This window comes from Protopterus annectens, chromosome 9.part0 (assembly GCF_019279795.1).
Source record: "Protopterus annectens isolate FY-2018-M chromosome 9.part0, PAN1.0, whole genome shotgun sequence".
In the NCBI taxonomy this organism is placed as follows: Eukaryota; Metazoa; Chordata; order Ceratodontiformes; family Protopteridae; genus Protopterus; species Protopterus annectens.
The window spans coordinates 1,057,687,470-1,057,706,650 of record NC_056743.1 but is presented as its reverse complement, the minus strand read 5'-3'; the positions used below and the strand labels follow the sequence as shown (position 1 = coordinate 1,057,706,650).

The 19,181-nt window shown below is 38.7% G+C and overlaps 1 protein-coding gene across 1 annotated transcript in view; it reads left to right on the top strand.

Annotated features, from left to right (window-relative positions):
* The window catches only part of RAPGEF3 (Rap guanine nucleotide exchange factor 3), a 466,244-nt gene that overhangs the window by 293,606 nt on the left and 153,457 nt on the right, over positions 1–19,181 (top strand). Inside the window, exons 17-18 of the mRNA XM_044083866.1 lie at positions 4,845–4,991; positions 7,778–7,875. Coding sequence (XP_043939801.1) covers positions 4,845–4,991; positions 7,778–7,875 — 245 coding nt within the window. The remainder of the gene's footprint in view (positions 1–4,844; positions 4,992–7,777; positions 7,876–19,181) is intronic.

Sequence of the window (19,181 nt, the reverse complement as noted above, 5' to 3'; positions counted from 1 at the left end):
TATGGGTGACAGATCTTCCCTGGAAAATGTAAGATCATGATGGACCATTTCCTTTATTAAAGTATGAACCAGGCTATATATAGCCTTGGTGATAATACAGTTTACACCTATTATAGTGAGAGAACAATGGCTTAACCCACACCAAAGAAGGTTTCCAGGATCACTTTTCACATGCTTGGTTTCAGTGTGTAACCAGAGTGCTTGAAGGGGTGACATTTTTTTCAGTAATTGGTATGAAACAAAACTTCTAATTTATACAGAGTAGGATTTTCTTTTTTTTCATTTTGTTCATTGAATGCTGGGAGGATGGGTCTCCATTAGTGTTCATATGTCATATCAGATCAAAGGCAGACCCTCTGCAGAACTAACCAATTACCGCCCCATAGCTATTCTCTCTCTCCACTCTCCAAAATACTAGAGAGATGCATACACTCTCAGGTCTCACACTACCTCCTTACTAACAACCTCCTTTCCAGTACTCAGCATGGTTTCTGACCAAACCATAGCACCACCACTGCCTTACTCTCCTTTACTAACACTATCCTTCAGCATAAAAACAATGGCTATCTCTCCTCTGCTACTTTCCTAGACCTATCTAAAGCATTTGACATGGTCCCACACAAACAACTTATCTCTGTCCTCAATAACCTATCCTTCTCACAATCAGTCACCAACTGGTTTCAGAGTTACCTGTCTGACCGCCAACAGTCCGTTGTATGGCAGAATTACATATCTCCCCAACTACCTGTCTCCATAGGGGTTCCCCAAGAATCCATCCTTGGACCCCTACTTTTCTCTGTTTATACCAATAATCTAGCCTCTGCCACCAAACATGGCACACTCATCCAATACGCAGATGACTCGACCATCATCTGCTCAGCCCAGTCCCTACCCAAACTGCAAAAAGTCACACAGGAAGCCTTTTCCTCTGTTGAAACATGGTTATCCGATGCCCAATTAATACTCAACCCAAACAAAACTAAACTACTCAGCTTCCAACCCACCAAACATACTCAAAACAACTCTGACTTTAACATCACAGCAAAAGACAACACCACTATATACCCAACTGAACACACCAAATTGCTAGGAGTGGAAATAGACAATAAACTAAAATTTGACATTCACATATCCATGACCATAAAAAAAGTCCACAAAAAACTAGGAGCATTATACAGAAATAAACAATTTCTCACCAAAGCAGCAAAGATTTCAATAGCAAATTCCCACCTTATATCCACCCTACTTTATGCCTCTCCAGTATATACCAACCTAAGGCAATGTGATCTAAACAAGCTAGAGACCTGCTACAACAAAATCGTCAAATTCGCCACAGGGGCATCCTACTGTAGTCACCACTGTCTCTCACTTGCTGAACTGGGCTGGCTTGAACTCCCTCACCTCCTTCAGTGGTATCAACTCTCACTCACCCACAAACTAGTAAACCATCCACTAAATGTCCCATCCCTCCAGAATCTACTCCAACCCTATCGCACCACCAGACCACTAAGATCCAGCAACAAAAATCACTTGCAGATCACTAAAGCCAATAACTCTGCTGGTGAAGCACTATTCTCTTGTGCCATAGCCAAATTATGGAACTCACTCCCACCCACAATTACCGCCGTACCATCATGCACCAACTTCAAAACTTTATTAAAAGCGCACCTAAAAACATGCTGGCTATGCCCTTGCAACTCTCACTCTAATATCATCCACCCCATCCAACTACTACCTTTCTTTCACCTCCACTAACTACCTTGATGATAGCAAGCTCAGATGCTCATAAGCCTAGTACTTATTATACAGCAGGAACTTCTCATTGTTACATTTGTTAATGCCTGTTATGTACTTCACAGATAGAGATTCTAGTTGTCTACTGATGTACTATGTTCTTCATCTGTAAATATGTTGTAATTAATTTCTATGTTAAATTGTTAATCGCTATGTAATCCAATGTAACTACTGTCTGTTTATTTTACTGTGGAGCTTTTCTCCCCAGGCCTCCGCTGAAAATAGACCCACGTCCAGTCGGACACTCCCGGTCAACAAATTTAAATAAATAAAAATAAATAAATAAATAAATAAATGTGAAAAAATCTGATCATGGGGTTTGGACATTGGTCGTACGTTTTGACAAGAAAAGTTGATGGTATAAGGTAAACTGAAACAAAAGGGATGGTTTGGTGATGGCTTCTTCTGCCATTGTTGAAACTCTTTCTATTTTCAAACAACCCCCCCACAGCAAATAGGAAAAAATAATTTTTTTTCTTTTCATGATTGCCCCCCAGTCTGTCTTGTATCACGTGGAGTTGCTCTCTGCATATGTTGCATATGCATTTTGTTGAGCAAAACAATTGCTTTCTCATCAACTAGTACAACCTCTGCATTGCTTAGTAGGTGATTTGTGTACAAGTCTGTTAGTAACAGTGTCTTCTCTCAGGGTCACAGCCTTTTAAAGTTACAGTTGTAATCCTATAACTAAAATCTACACAAAACTTAAAAAGATGAAAGACAGATGAGCCTTTATCACTGATACACTTCATTCACATGTGATGCTAACTGACTTGCTTTTCATAGTGGGGCATGTACCAAAAGGGTGGTGAGAAAGTGGAGGAAAGGAAAGATCTCTGGCTGCATTACATCTCTCAAGGGGTTAGGGGTTTGGTCCTGTTTTGACATTGCAGTATATCCCTTGCGAAAGACCAGTGGACCTGTAGAAAGGGCCTTATGAGTGGACTGGAAACAGAAGGTTCCCTTTACTACTTCTACAGCTCATACAAAAGTGTGACAAAGCCAGCATCTGGAATCTTTGCATTCTCATTCCCGTGGGAGGGAAGTAAGTCAAAAAGTCCTAGTCCTGCAGTGTAGTGCGGCAGGGACTCCCACCGCTAGCAGAGTGTTGAATGGAAAAGGGATAAATGGTATAACTGACCATTGTGAGGTTTTCTAGTTACTGGAAGCAACGCTGAAGCGGACACAAAAATGCAAGAAAGGTTCTCATTTATCCATGCTGCATTCAGTTTTTATTATTATTTCTGTATAACATTTTAGAATATACTTAAACCCTCATTTTAACTGTCTTTGTGGTCTCTCAAACTCCAACTATTTTATAATTCTGGTAGTGTAAATTTAATCAATATACCCACCATTGTGTACAGATTGTTTACTTCATTTTTTTAGATAGCATTTTACTGTGTTACATTTTGAATACATCTGCCATTTCATGGGTTTGTAGAATGTATGTATGAACTTTCTTTGTTATACACACACACATATATATATATATATATATATATATATATATATATATATATATATATATATATATATATAGTTTCACTTCAAAATCCTGAAATATCACAGTCCTGAATTTCAGAAAACGTCATAATCTGGAAGCCCAAAATCCTGAAAATTTAAAATCCTGAAAACCAAAAGACTGAAAACACACAGGATACATATACTGACTATAGAGAGCAAACCAGATTACATTCCACCATATATAAGCAGGGGGGCAAGCCCCCCCCCGCACTCACCACTTGTAGGGGGCTGCACCCCCCACACCCCTTGCTACTTAAATATATCAACTCCAAGACTGCACTTCACTATTCTATATCATGAGTTATGTTGTAGTATAGCAAGTTAAAGGGAATGTTACTAAGGATACAACAGGCAGCCATGAACACATGTGATGCTATGTTTGCCTTTTTTTTGTAGAGTCCAAGCTTGGAGTTTATATATTTAATTAGCAAGGGGTGGGGGGCATAGCCCCCACATTGGGGGGGGTGCAGTGGGGCTTGCCCCCCCATCTCATACTTGGTGAAAAGTGCTATATTTTGTCTTGTATGTGTTTCTCTGTGTCCTTGTACTGGACTATTGTCATTCTTTGTGTCCTGTATATTTTCAGTATTTTGTGATTCAGGATTTTGAGTTTTCAGGATTTTGAATTTTTAGGATTTTGGGTTCCGGATTAAGAAGTTCAGGATTGTGATATTTCAGGATTCTGAAGTGAAGCCATATATATGTGTGTGTGTATGTATGTATGTATGTATGTATATATATATATATATATATATATATATATATATATATATATATGTATATGCAGTTGTATTATTAAAGCATCGAACATCAGAACGTAATTTTATTATTAAAGCATCGAACATCAGAATGTAAACCTATCAAAAATGAGGTTTACATGTTTGATGTTTAGAATACAAAGTAGGGTGAAATATCAGACACTAATGCAGGTGAAGTCGAATTTGACTTCTGCACTCCGGTGTCCCCTGTGCAGCATTACGTACCGACCAGACCCGTACTACAAAGTGCTGACAGTCATATTTTTGTAGGGGGGCAACCCCCCTGCACCCCCTTGGGGGGTGGCATGCCCTCCACACCCCCTGCCAGTTATATATTTCAACTCCGAGATTGCACTATAGTGCGGAAAAGGGTATATCTCCCAATCCACACTGTCTCAGTCTTCGGTCTTCCAGAGTCGACATTGCAACCTTCTAACAAAAGGGTTTTCTACATTCTGACTACCACACATATCAATTGCACACAAGGTATGTTCAACATACTGATTGTAAGTATATATATATATATATATATATATATATATATATATATATATATATATATATATGTAAAATTTATGTATTTATTTATTTATAAATGACAATTGTTATAGTAGTGATTGATCAGAAAATGTTAGAAGTGACAGTGTAATGTGGGAAGGTCTAACTGATGAAAGAATAGCAACTAATTTGCTGCAGTGGTTTTCATGCCAGTAAAATGTTTACAATTCCCACAGAATGTAACTGTTATTTTCTGCACTTGAACAGTACTATATGATATTTATCGACCGGACTTATCCTGCATCATCTCCCTCCTACCAGTGAATGCCTCTGTACAAGATGTGATAGCATCAGTAGAAAATCAGTCTGAAGCAACCAGGGATCTTACATTGGTAAAAGTCAGCTGTTCAGGGGGTAAGTATGAATGTTCTTCAGAGGAGATTCAGATCTGTATAGGGCAGATAGACGGAGAACAAGAGGCATTTAGCTGCTTTTAAATAACTCATTGGAGAGCAAGTGTTGATATAGTTGAGGGACAAAGCCTTCTGTAACCACAGTTATTAGGGAATGTACATACTCCAGATGGCTAACTGTGTCTTATGGTTTACAAACTATTAGGGATTTTGTTTAGTTTGTGACTGGAGGTGTCTGCTGACGTATAACATTCAGTACCATTGACTGTGCAGTGTTTACTGTTATAAACAAAATAATAAGTTTTGTTGACTGGTTGAATGGGGAGAAAGAGGGTCCTGTAATTGGAAATAAATTAATCACCTGTTAACTGATTAAGTAGACAGTAACTGTAAACCTGAAGAGAAGTGTGACTGAGAACCTGTTAAGAATGCACCACAAATGGTAAAAAGTAAATTAACAAGGAAGGCTTCCAAATGGAGGAGTTAATAAAGATATTTTTGGGGTGACACCTTTCAGTTTATGACTGGTTACCCTCCTGCATCACCTTATTATATGAGCTAATCCTAGCCCTGCTAGACAGGGGTCCAAGGAAGTAAATAGTGTGGGAAAAAATAGCCAGGGAATTCTTATGGCTAGGCTTGCATAGGCCCTTGGGCCGATAACCTAGTACCAACCTATGAACCTACTTACCTTACACATTGCATTACAAAACACCCTCTACCTTACAGTACACAACGAAACACCCCTTTTCTAGCAGTGCCACTAACCAAGACACACGCACGAGCACACACACACACACACACACACACACGCGAAAAGACATAATGTTAAAACATTTAGTATAACCTAATGTTTCAGAATTCTGTTTACTTGCACCTCTGTCTTAGATATTGAGCATCCATACATGGTCTGTCAATAACATGCATTCAGTCTGTTGATGGGCACCAGAGCCATATGTAGTATGATTCTTAGGACAAAGCTATATGTAGTACGACTATTAGGACAAAACCATATGTAGTATGACTCTTAGCACAAAGCCATATGTAGTATGATGCTTAGGACAAAACCATATGCCATATGTAGAATAGCTATTAAGACAAAGCCACATGTAGTATTACTATTAGCACAAAGCCATATGTGGTATGACTCCTAGTACAAAACCATATGTAGTATGACTCTTAGGACAGAACCATATGTAGTATGACTATTAGATCAAGACCATACGTAGTATGACTCAGCACAAAAACACATGTAGTATGACTACTAGGATAAAGTCATATATAGTATGACTGTTAGCACAAAACCATATGTAGTATGACTCTTAGGACAAAACTGTATGTACATGACTCTTAGGACAAAACCATATTTAGTATGACTATTAGGAGAAAGCTATATGTAGTATGACTCTTAGGACAAAGCCGTATGTAGTATGACTCTTAGGACAAAACGATATGTAGTATGACTCTTAGCACAAAACCATATGTGACTATTAGGACAAGACCATATGTAGTATGACTCTTAGGACAGAACCATATGTAGCATGACTATTAGGACAAGACCATATGTAGTATGACTCTTAGCACAAAGCCATATGTAGTATGACTCTTAGGACAAAACCATATGTAGTATGACCATTATTACAAAACCATATGTAGTATGACTATTAGGACAACTAGCATAGGAATATTCTCATGTTGCTGTTTAGAGAACAACTGTGTGCAATTGTATGATGAGGTAATGTTAAAGTCAAATGAGATTAGGAACATTGATAACCTTATAATTGATAACCTAGTGCTTAAATACATAATTAGGGTCAGCTGTATAGTGTTACTAGATCTACTGTAAATAATCATGTGTCATTGTTCAGCTTCTAATGTATTTACATTTTAAATGGCTATTCTTGTTTACATACTCAAAAATGTTAATATTGTCTTTATTTTTCTGTATTAGCTGTGAGACATTCCTAGTTGTAGTTATTAGAACTCAATATTTTCCATTCTTCTTTTAATTTGCTTTTAGAAAGATCTCCCTTCTACTTAAGTCGTAAATCATTGCTTTCCACTGACCATATTGCTTTTCTGTTTTACTATGTTGTGTCCTTCAGCAACTGTTAATTCACTCTTGCTTCTTGCCTACTCACAACTCTGTGGAATGAACAGCAATACTCAAGGACTGTAAATATTTGTTTTCTGCTCTTTATCAACCCTCCAATATGAGTTGCTTCCCTGCCCGTTTAAATCTGTCTGGAGATTGATTTCCGTACTCCCACTGAGCACAGCAAATGTTTTGGATAGTTGCCTTAGAAATACACTCTACTTCAATCACTGGCTGTTTTGCTTTTGAATCACATTTGATTTTATGAGTTGTTTTTCTTTCCTTTTTATTAAGATCCAAGTGTAGGGCTAGCGCTGTGCGCTGTGATATTTTTTCTTACTTGATGAATTGCATTTCCTTTTGCTATTGCTGCTGTTACATGATGAATTTGTCTTTACTTCCAAGCTGCCCTTATCTAATGAATTTCTCGCACTGTGCATTGTCTCAAGAGTTGTGCAGAAAGGAAAAATAAAATGTAAGACAACAATGCCATTAGTGATATAAAAAAGGTGCATCACAAGTGTATTTTTCTAGATGGGCTATATTCAAGGTGGCTTTGGATGAATTGACAGAATACCAGACATTAACTATTCACTCAAGAATCCAAGCAAACATATGCATACTTTAAATTTTGAAAAATTAAAAGTTTACGTAATTACTGAATTCATTTTTCTTTTTCTTTTTTTTTCCAGACCGGACTGAATTAAAGCTGGATGACCGTGAAGTTTATACTTCTCTTGGCTTGAATGAAAGACTCTTTATCTGTACAACAGTAGAAATGGACAGCCTGGTAAACACGAGTCCACACTCTGTGTATATGGTGGTTTGCATGTGTCTGAGTGTATACGGCTTTTCTTTGTAAAGGAATTAATGCCCAGTCCTTGTCACTTGAGTGATTGTTTTGAAGGATATACAAGTGAGAATATAGAATGGATGAGTGGTACAATAAAATAATACATCCAGTTCTTGTTCTCCGGTATAGGGCATGTTTATGCTCGTGCAGGACCTGCCCGGAATTAATGCCCAGTCCTTGTCACTTGAGTGATTGTTTTGAAGGATATACAAGTGAGAATATAGAATGGATGAGTGGTACAATAAAATAATACATCCAGTTCTTGTTCTCCGGTATAGGGCATGTTTATGCTCGTGCAGGACCTGCCCTTTGAACTGATGATGGTACATATGGAACCATTACTACATTTGGATAACCTTTGAACATGTATAATACCTATCCTCAAAATAATTGGGCATAATCTAAACAAGCATTGATCATTCTGCTGGTTTACAACTGCATGCTATCCTTGCATGGGTGGATCTATGAACATGCAAGTCTTCATCTTTGTGTTAGTGTATGACTTTATGTGCAGCATGTGTGCACATGTCTGTCTGCACACATACAGTATTGTTCTTTCAGCAGAATGCACAGACAGGTTTCCTATTTTGGATTATATCTTTTCTGTTGACACCAAATGATTTACTGATTGTCTAGTCAAAAAAGACACATCAGCAAAATGTAGTTATCAAATAGTCTGTTAATTAACAAGACAGTCCATTGAAAGCACACAGACATGCTAAAAACAAGCACACCAAAGCTCAATAAACACATAATTTAACACTTGCATAACCAAAGAAGGAAAAATGTGTACTTCACACACTTCTGGTATGAGTGTGAAGCCACTGGGTCTATATTATTGCACTGAAGAATCAGATCATCGAACGAAATTTCATTGGAAATGCCATTCATGGAGCCTCCCATAGCCCCCCACACTAATTATTTATACCAATTCCGAGATCACACAACAGTGGGGAAAAGTGCAAATTTCCAAATTCCCACTGTTATGCGATCTTAGTCAGAATGATTCAATGAAAGACATGTTCAATAAAATGCCATCCAAAATGCCATTCGATGATCCGATTCTTTGATGAAGTAATTGGGACCAGAAGCCATGACACAACTCCCAAAGCTTGTATTATTGAGTCCCAGAATGCACTTGCATTGGGTTAAGTGCTGCTCAGGAGAATCACACAAACCATCTCGCACAGCACTTATCTTTCCCACCCCCCCACACAATCCAAATCTAATGCACCTAACATATACATATCATACACTCTCTCCTACCTGTACATATGCACTGCATGCTTTGTAACACCATTTATTAACGATTCTATACAACGTGCACCCACTCAAATACACAATGCAACTCTGACCTGTGCCATTTTGATCACTCACTCTGACATATACAACCCACACAACAGTATACTATTAACCATTCACTCAAAACAACTCAAATCACTACTATTGCACACATCCTTCACACTTTCAGCCCAAGAGTCTGCAACCTCTGCCTGTGTATACACACACTGCCAAGCTTGTGATCACTCACTCCTATAGGATACAGACACGCGCATTACCATACTGCTTATCACTTAGTCAGAAAGAACACTATTGTTAAACACATCACATGCTTTCAACCACTTAGACTAGTTAACGTAACCAGAATTGCAGCACTCTTTTTAAAACAACTCACTCCAAGCCCTGCTTGCACGATAGTTAGTGCACAAGTCCCATTCCTCCCTCTCTCTCTCTCACACACACACACACACACACACACACACACACACACACACACACACACACACACACACAGAGACACTGCTTTAGCAGACCAGATATCTTTCTCATGTTGTAAAAACTACTTATTGTATAAGATCAGAGCAAGACCTACCATAGCAGTGCTACATACATGCGCACACTGTCAACAAATTTCTATACACTCGGGCTGCAATAGTTTATACATTTTGTTTTCTGTTTATTCATGTATAGATTTCATCTAATATGTACATGTAAAGCACATATGTGCATGCATTCTTTATAGTCCATTTGTGGTAGTTATATACGCATATTATATATGTACATTCAAGCATGATTGTATTAGACATATTCTTATAAACTGTCTGCTTTCAAAGATATAGCTGGCCATTATTTTGTAATATTTTTATTTCCCATTGTAAAATATTTAGGTAAGTAAAAGTGGGAATATAAAATATTTGTCATTCATTTAGTATTTGCCTCCTCATCCTCCCAGTGCAATACGTAAATATTATTGTGACTTGCAGGACAGATACTCTTGTTAGTTTTTTGAGAATCTCCTCTGTCATTCACATGGAACAGATAAGTTGCTTAGCAAAGGTCAGTAGGGATAACTTTACAGGACTCAGTATGGTCCTTCTTCAGTACTTCATGTGCTCTGAAATCCTGGAGTTTGCTTCATGTGGCCATCTCAGTTGTAATTAAGTCTAATATGATTATGTGATGGCTTCTCCCTTCCTTCCATCTACAACCCTTTTCCCATTTTTGGACATGGGGTCAGGGTGTCACTTTACAGTGGCAATTATTTAATTTCAGAGCCAAAGTTCACACTGTAAGGTGACTAGCCCTACCATGGCTATTTTTCCATATGCCACACTCGCATGCACACACACACATATGTGGCCAATTTAGCATGGAAGGACATGCAGACTGCACAGAAGGTACCCCAGATAAAAGATGAACCCGGGAACCTCCTGCTGTGAGGCAACAGTTCCATCCGCTGCACCACTGTACTGTGTGTGTGATGGCTACAAGTGCTGATACACTATTGCCAAGAAGACATGTCCATTCAGTGTTGAAAACAGCTTTTTGTTGTCTATTTCCTTTGCAGGACAAGGTCTTCCTACATGTCTGTCTCATCTTACAATATGCAGAGGACTTATCTCTTGTGCCCCCTTTTATATTAATGTTTAGGATGGTGTTCCTAGCTCTACACTTCATGAATGTATTAAAAGTATCTGTAAATCACACTGCTATGCATATATTTAATGAACAAAGCATGAAAAAGCAGCACCATCTTCTCAGCCGTGTGTTAGAGCATCCAATGCACTTTTGCATATCTGAACCAGCATAAATTGATAAATAAATGTAGTATATATGGACAATTCAATGTGTACATAAAGTGAAGAATGCTATCATGAGTTTTCATCAGGAGACTGCAGGTGCAAGTCTATGCAAATCTCCTGACATACTGTGGTGAGCTGAGCTGAAATTAAATGAGAGCAGCTGGCCCACAGCTTATTTAAACTGTTTCAAGGATTATTTTTTTTGTTTACTCTGTAAGTTCTTATAGTATATGGACACCTTGTTATGCCATTTATAAGCCTGAAAATGAGGACGACAGGAAATCTGGAAATGGGTGAGCACAGACAAGAGAAACACAAAAGGAGCACTTATAAAAGGGTTTTACAGGGGAAGTAAGAGAGAATGGGCAGTGTGTTTATGATGGGGTTATTCCCACATTTCTTTCATTTTTTTTTGTTTTAATAAGGGAAGTTGGGGAAGGCAGAAAGGCTGTGTGTTCAGGAGAGAGGATTAGGTATGAGTTTAGGAATATTTTTGATAAAACACTGCAAGTAGGTAAGACCACCAAGAACAGTGTAGGTGGATGACAGTGGAAGGGGAAGAAGACACACAGATGGCAGGCAGTCAAAAAGAAAGAGGAAATCTGGGAAGCAGTCTCCACACTGATCTGGAGGACCACAAACATTACCCCATTCTAATGAAGCTGGGTGCATTGACCCTGATAGTGTTGGGATGAAGACCTCCAGTGGCTTGGTAGCTGGAGCCAACTGGGTCTGCAGTTGTACCCACTGGAGAATAGATTGTTATGGTGTACCCACTGGAGAAGAGATTGTTATGGTGTACCCACTGGAGAAGAGATTGCTATGGGATCCAAAGCATCAAGACTGCCCTCTTAATAACAGCCTCTGACAATTCCTGAAGCCTGTTGTTTAGACTTAACAGCCTGCCACATGCAGGAATGCCCACAGGGGTAGAGTTATCAACCCCATCCTGGGCAGTGGTTCCTGGTGGACAGGAGAAGGTGGTGATCTGTCCATCATGAGGTTGAACTGCCCAAACACTCATGGACATGTAGAAAAAAGAACATAAATGAGAAAGAACAAAAGAAAGAACAGAGAGATATGGAGAGAGCAAATGGACTTGGGTGTTAACTAGCAAGCCCCGTTATGCTAATGACAGAAAAGTAAACATTTCAGTATTGAACCTGAAAGTGGGATAAGGCAATGTTACATATCTTGTATGTACTTATGCAATGAGTGAATTCTGACTAGGGTCATTGGTATTATTGCTTGTTTTGTGTATTATGCATAAATATCTACATTAAGTTCTGCAATGAAATGTGATAAATAATCTGCAGAAAAATACTTTAACAGTAAATTCTGACAAACCACTATTTTATTGACAGAGGATGCTTTTACAAAGCATTCACCGTTGACATGGTACATTTCCTTCAAGTTCACTGTAATACAGTTACATTGGCTTCTTTCATTATTTGTGCTGAAAAAGATAATGACACCCTGACAGTGTGCTGTTTCATTAAACAGTGCTGCCATATTTTAATGTTATATGTGTGTATACTATTTCATTTTCTTCATTATTTGCCATACTTCAGAGGTTGTAACACCAGCTAGGCAACTCTACAGTGTTGCTACTCCCCATTTTAATTACTTTTGTCAGGGGCTGTGGAGATATGAACAACAAATAGGAGAAAAAGAGGGCGCCTTACTCATCCTAAATGTGTTTGTTTTCTAGCTTTAAACAATTTAATATTTCCTATTTCAAGTATCTTTAATACTGAAGTTTAAGCTAAGGCAATACCTTCCCTCTTAATTCTTTATTTTGCATAGTAATCCATTTTCTAGTTCTGAGGAAATGAAGGATGTTACTCTGTAAATGCATGACTGGGCCATAAGGAAGTAGTTGTTTTAAAGATGTAACTGTATGTTTGAGAAGATAATCCCTCCTGGAAAACAATAATGTTCTCCATGGCTTTGCTACAATGAGAAAATGCTGTGCAACTTTAAAGAAATTGTTACAGGTAGCACTGAGCATTCCTGTATTCGTGCACTCAGACATCAAATGCCTGTCCTGGGAGGAGGGGAACTGTTCTACTGATGTAGTTATTGCTGAAAGGTTTACTGCCATGGCAACCTCAGCAAATAGTCAATTTCATGATGGCCGGAATCATGCATGTGTTGCTTTGTCTGCAAACAGTTTCCACGTGTCCAGCCTAAGCTGCAAGGGATTACTGTCATTAATGTCCAGCACTTAATATGTTTCATTGTTATTGCCCGTATGTCTGTGATGTTGCAGGGATGCCCTCATTATTATTTCTTTATGTCATACTTTACGGCCTAAAGCATTGTATTTCATAGGTTCGTACTTGAATACTAGGCTAATTTCCCTGTAGGACAATTTTAAATTTAGCCAATAAATCGAGATCAGAATCAAACCCTGTGCCTCGTGTTTGAGGCAAACACCTTAAACTTTATGGCCAACCTATTCCCCTAAATTACCTGTAAAGTGGATTTTTATCCTGCATTACCTGTGCTCTTTTACCAAACTCACTGCAATTATACCATGTGCCACAGACATAGGTTTGCATTAATGCATAGTTAATCAACATTATGCAATTCAGTAACTTTCAGCACTAACCCCCCCCCCCCCATATGCTAGGTGTAGTGCCTCTGCATATATCCATTGCTGAAGTTGAAGAAAGTTCTGGAACACCACAAGTACATTATTAATAGCAGCTTACATGGTGGTGCAATAGTATAACAGCACCTTTTAAAATACATCTTTGCCCAATGGCTTGAATATCAATAAGATTATTGCAATCTACATACTCGGTAGCAAAAAAAAAATGGAACTCCTTACCTCTAGCCACCAGAACTGTTTGCAATCCACCCACCATTAAATACTCCCTAAAGGAATACTTCAAAAAGTCTTGGATGTGCTCCTGTGCCAGTCCTAGCTGAACTTAACTCGCTATACTTCATGCACCTCCTTCAACTTAAATCACACTTCAAAACCCTCTCCAGTCTCCTACTCCACTCCTTTCTTTTGTTTTCCCACTACTTTACCTTATCCGCTTAATCTCTGCAGACCTCTCCTGTTCCTCTTTCTCTTACCTTCCTACTCACCTGCTATGTGAAGACACCCTACCCTGCACTCTTATCTCCTTACAATGTCCTTTTCCTCTCCATCTTTCTTACTTATTCCTCCTATAACGCCATTTCTCATACTAAGATACCTCTCAGTTTCTAATCATGTAATCTCTATTATTTTTTTAAATGTCTTATTAAAATTGTCTCAGGCCTCATTTAGTACATACTAATCTATGTAACAAATAATATGACTAATGAGTTTTTCCTCACGTATTTTCTCCAACTCATGTTATTGTTTTTCATTGCACTCTACTATGAAACATGTTCTATGCTGTTCTCATTAGAACAATTTCTTTCACTCTTTTATGTTTTGTAGTGTAACACGATACTTTGTGATTTAAAATATTTGTACTTGATTTTTAAAAGATTGTGATCATGGAGCTTTTCTTCTCGGGCCTCTGCTAAAAATGAGCATTTTCTCACCAAGTCAGACTTTCCCAGTAAACAAATGTCAAATAAATAAACACTGAATGAATTACAGTTATGAACATGTTAATACACCTCAAGTCATACCATCACTGTACTGTAGCAGTCAGAATGAACTGCAATTTATGACAAATACAAATGTCCTAAGAAAGTAATTCAACATGAATGTTATATGACAACAGTACCAATTGTTTTACAACACTCAGGAACCATTTTAATTTTCCTGCCATGCTTAACCATTGAAGAATTGGTACTGCTCTCTGCATATATACACATATACACATGCAGATTTATATATATATATATATATATATATATATATATATATATATATATATATGTAAATGTGTGTGTGTCTGGGTCTCACAGTGTTTGTTTGTATTGTGGCTTTCTTTATGCAGAATTTGCCTCTTGGTTTTGGGTTTCCTGTACTAAATATCCTGAGTGGGGATCCCTGATGATGAAGACAGGCAATTCCCCAACTCTTCCATATAACAATTTTTTCTATGCACCTACACCTCACCCCCCACCCCCAAGGGGGGAGGCCTGCTGTAACACCTGCAAGTACAACTCCAGCAACACATAGAGGAGAAGCTTGCTGTCTTTTCCAGCCAGCTTGGGATATAAACCTGGGCTTTAACAGAACTCAATGCTATGAAATGCAGGTTTAGAATAAGATGTTCATCTATGATGTGCTATGATATGCACCATGCCAGCTAGGTTTGCCAGCTTTTCATATCAAGCGTTCTGGACATGTACATGAAAGCAAAGTGCATGCAGAATAGAAGTGTTCACTTAACCTCCCTTCAAGGGGATTGTCATACAATATTACTGTGTGCAATCAAACATATTCTAGTCTTGTTCAATGTCAGTGACAGTGTCCCTTAATTCTGGACAGTTGGCAACCCTAATGCCAGCTAGAGTGTGACATCACTTTGGTCAGCCCACACATACATATAGAGTTTGCTACCTCTTCAAATGATCAAAGCAGAAAACTTTTGTAGAATAGTATGACGTTTTTCATTTTCAGGACAAGCCATACTCACAACCATAATAAAGGACTGAATTTATTTAATTTTCTTACTTAACTTGCTATCCTTTGTGGAACTTGATATTCTTGTTCTGTTTCAAATGTTTTTAAGGGTTTTCCCATATAGGGAAATTATCTGTTGCAGTCACAGGAAGGTCCCAGAAAAATTTCTGCCTTAAAATCTCAGGAAATATGTCATTTGTCAACTTGTATCACATGATGCAGCTTCTTTACATGTAGACTCTACTGTGCAAAGAAAGGCAAGGGGTAACCCTACAGCCTGAGGGAGTAAGGTCTGGTTAGAGACGATACATGACAAGAGGTTCAACTGCGTCCAGAAAATCATCAAGGTCATATGCCAACACTTGGTCAGGATCTGTAGGACCTTCACCCACACTATCCTTAGGGGACATTCTGAATGAAACCTTACACATATAAGTTTAATTATCAACATTAGTAACACAGACAGTACTAATCCTGAAGTCATTTTGTAGACATGCCCAATGTTACGTTTGTCCTTGTATCTGAAAAAAGACAAACTTCATTTTTTCAAAACAAGTAAGTTTTTCCTGTGCACAGGTACAATGATCATACTCTGTACGTGTGGAGAAACAAATCACAGAATAGGACTTAACGCCTGCTATTTTATACATCCATTAAAGCCTGCCAGTACAACTAGCACTTGTATCAGTGACCCATCAGTATTGTACAACTGATGACTGCTAATACCTTGTGAATTGTTTTCTTGACATAAGAAGTCTGATGTACAGTGTAAGCTGATCATGCACCACTCCTTATGCTTGTATTAGGTATATGTCTGACCTCTCTCTGTGAAGTAAAGAATTTCATGGCCCATTGTTTGGGACTAGATGGCACCTCTTCACCTGCACAGGTGTGTATACATAAGCCTGCCAGAGAGGTTACCATGCTACTGCTTTCCACTGGCCACTGCCACTATTTTCATTTGTGAGAGAAACGATACAGGGAGGGGAACTGCCCCTATCAGTGACTGGCTGTGGCAGTTGCACACTAGACCAATGCATAATCGTGTTGTGTAGAATGCAGCAGGTTGTAAACATCCTGCATGCAGTAACAGGGTTATACAAAAAGGCATTCCAAACTCACCCAACAAGTGGAAATGGGCCACTATTGTCACTTGTGGGAGAAATGATACAGGGAGGGGAACTGCCCCTATCAGTGACTGGCTGTAGCAGTTGCACACTAGACCAGTGCATAATCATGTTGTGCAGAATGCAGCAGGTGGTAAACATCTTCATGCAGTAACAGGGTTATACAGAAACGCATTCCAAACTCATCCAGCAAGTGGAAATGGGCTTTCAGCAGACCAAACAGTTGCTCAATAACTATACATCTTTGGGATAGAGTGGTGTTGAAACTTTCCTCCACAATTCCTTGGGGGTTAGAGACTAGTGTCATTAGCCAAGGTTTGATTGGTTAACTTGTGGAAAACAAAGCAGTGAGCAGAGACCTAACTAAAAAGTTGAGTCATTACTAAATAATAGTTATGTTACTTTGTAGGTACAGAATTGACTATGGTTAGCAACAGTGCAATAGTTTCTCCTTACCAGCATAATGACCATGAGAACTCCTGCCATGAAGGAAGAGTTGGCATCGGGAACCTGTGTGCCAAATATGAGAATCATGGGCACTGCTAGGATGCTGGGCCAACTCAGTGGTGATGCAATGCAGTGCATCACACAGTACCTGCTATATGATGGAATGGTTGCCCTTCCTGTTTTGGTAACACTTCCTCCAAGGTCCAGGTTGGACTCTTATAGCAACACAAGTGCAATCTGTTACACCAAGCACCTGAGAAAAGTGTCCATTCCATAGAAGGCGCTCATAGTATTGGTTTTGTCTTGAGGTGACACTGGAAAATAGATATACAGATCCATGTGTGCCAATTCTATGCAGAGGAGCTGCTGAAGTATTTTGAAGAAAGAAGGCTGTGAGATACCCAATATGTCCTCAGTTTGTCTCAGGAAGGTCCCTGTGGCAGTCACAGTAAGGGCTATACATGCTTTGGTATGTACAAATATAGGAAAATCATTCATTTCTCCAGTCCCTATGTGTGGGCCATACAGACCCACCAAAGCACCTATTGTATCCATGCCACCCTATACCTTTCCAAAATGTCCTGCTCAGCAAAGTTAAGATACTTTAGACTTTGCCTATTTCTTCTTTTTCTTGGCTAACAAGTACCATATGGCTCACCTGCTTTTGATGTAACAGAAATGAGCACTAAGAATACAGACAACTAAGCAGTTAGAGAAAGCAAGCATCTTTGTGGATTGCAAAGTGGATAGAAAAGGTCAAACTCGCATCAAAAAGCGACTATGAATGACTCGCAGGTGGGAGGTGCTCCTTATTTGCATAACATAGTTGCAGATTTTTTGCACATTCCTCATTTACATCTCATTAGTAAATAGGAATATAGTTAACCTACATCTCTTGACCTGAACCAGTTTGGATTCAACAAGGGCAGGTCCTGTCTACTTAACCTTGTTGATTTCTTTAAAAGAGTCACTGAGGCAATAGATAAGGGAAGATCAGAGCAGACTGCATATCTGGACTTCACAAAGATATTCAACACAATCCCACATTCAAGCTTCATAGATAAACTCTCCCAACTAAATGATAACACCTATATAACTCAGTGGATAAGAAACAGGCTCCCAAACAGAACTCAGGAAGTAAGGGTGGTTGGCTGTACCTCCTCCAAAAGACCTATCACTAGTGCAGTGTCACAGGGTGCACTCCTTGGGCCACTCCTCTTTGGCATTTATTTCTCAGAGATTAAAGCTAATCTTAAGGGTTTATGGTGACGGATTGCTGCCATCATAAACTCCTCAGAAGACACCAGGATACTACAAGAGGGTCCTTTCCAAACAAACAGTTGGTGTCAAAACCATAGACTAAAATGTAATGCCAATACATATATAGTCATATCCTTTGGCAAGCATAACTCTATAACTATTACATTGACAATGTACTTCTGGAAGCTGCTCTTGTAGTTAGATCTGAAAACATATGTTGACAATTAACTGCCTTCTTGCAAGAAAATCCTTTCTCATCACACAATTTATATCTAAAGGCATGGTGTCCAGATCCAGGGCCATAATTGTTTGACCGTACTTGACACTCATTCATCTGATCATTGAGTATAAGGCCCTTTTCAGTACATACCTGGACAAACGCATGTCACAACTGCAATTACCACAATGCTTTCTCACTAAAAAACAAGTGCCTAAATCATAAAAAATATTCAGACTATCTCAAAGTGTTTTGTATTTTCTCAATATCATAGAGGCTGTAGAGAGGTAAGGTCTGCCTCTTGTACACAGCCGCAACAGACCCTGTTCTTTCTGTCAGACTTATTATGCATTCACATGTCCAGTGGTGTCATAAACCCCCACTCAAGGGACCTAAATCTTTTTTGCAAAATTAATAGAACATAGAGGAGGGATAGGTGTGTACCACAGAGAATACCTCTCCAATGGAAAAATCTTCCACTCTGCTTAATTTAGAGTACTTAATGTTACTCTATTCAAAAGTAA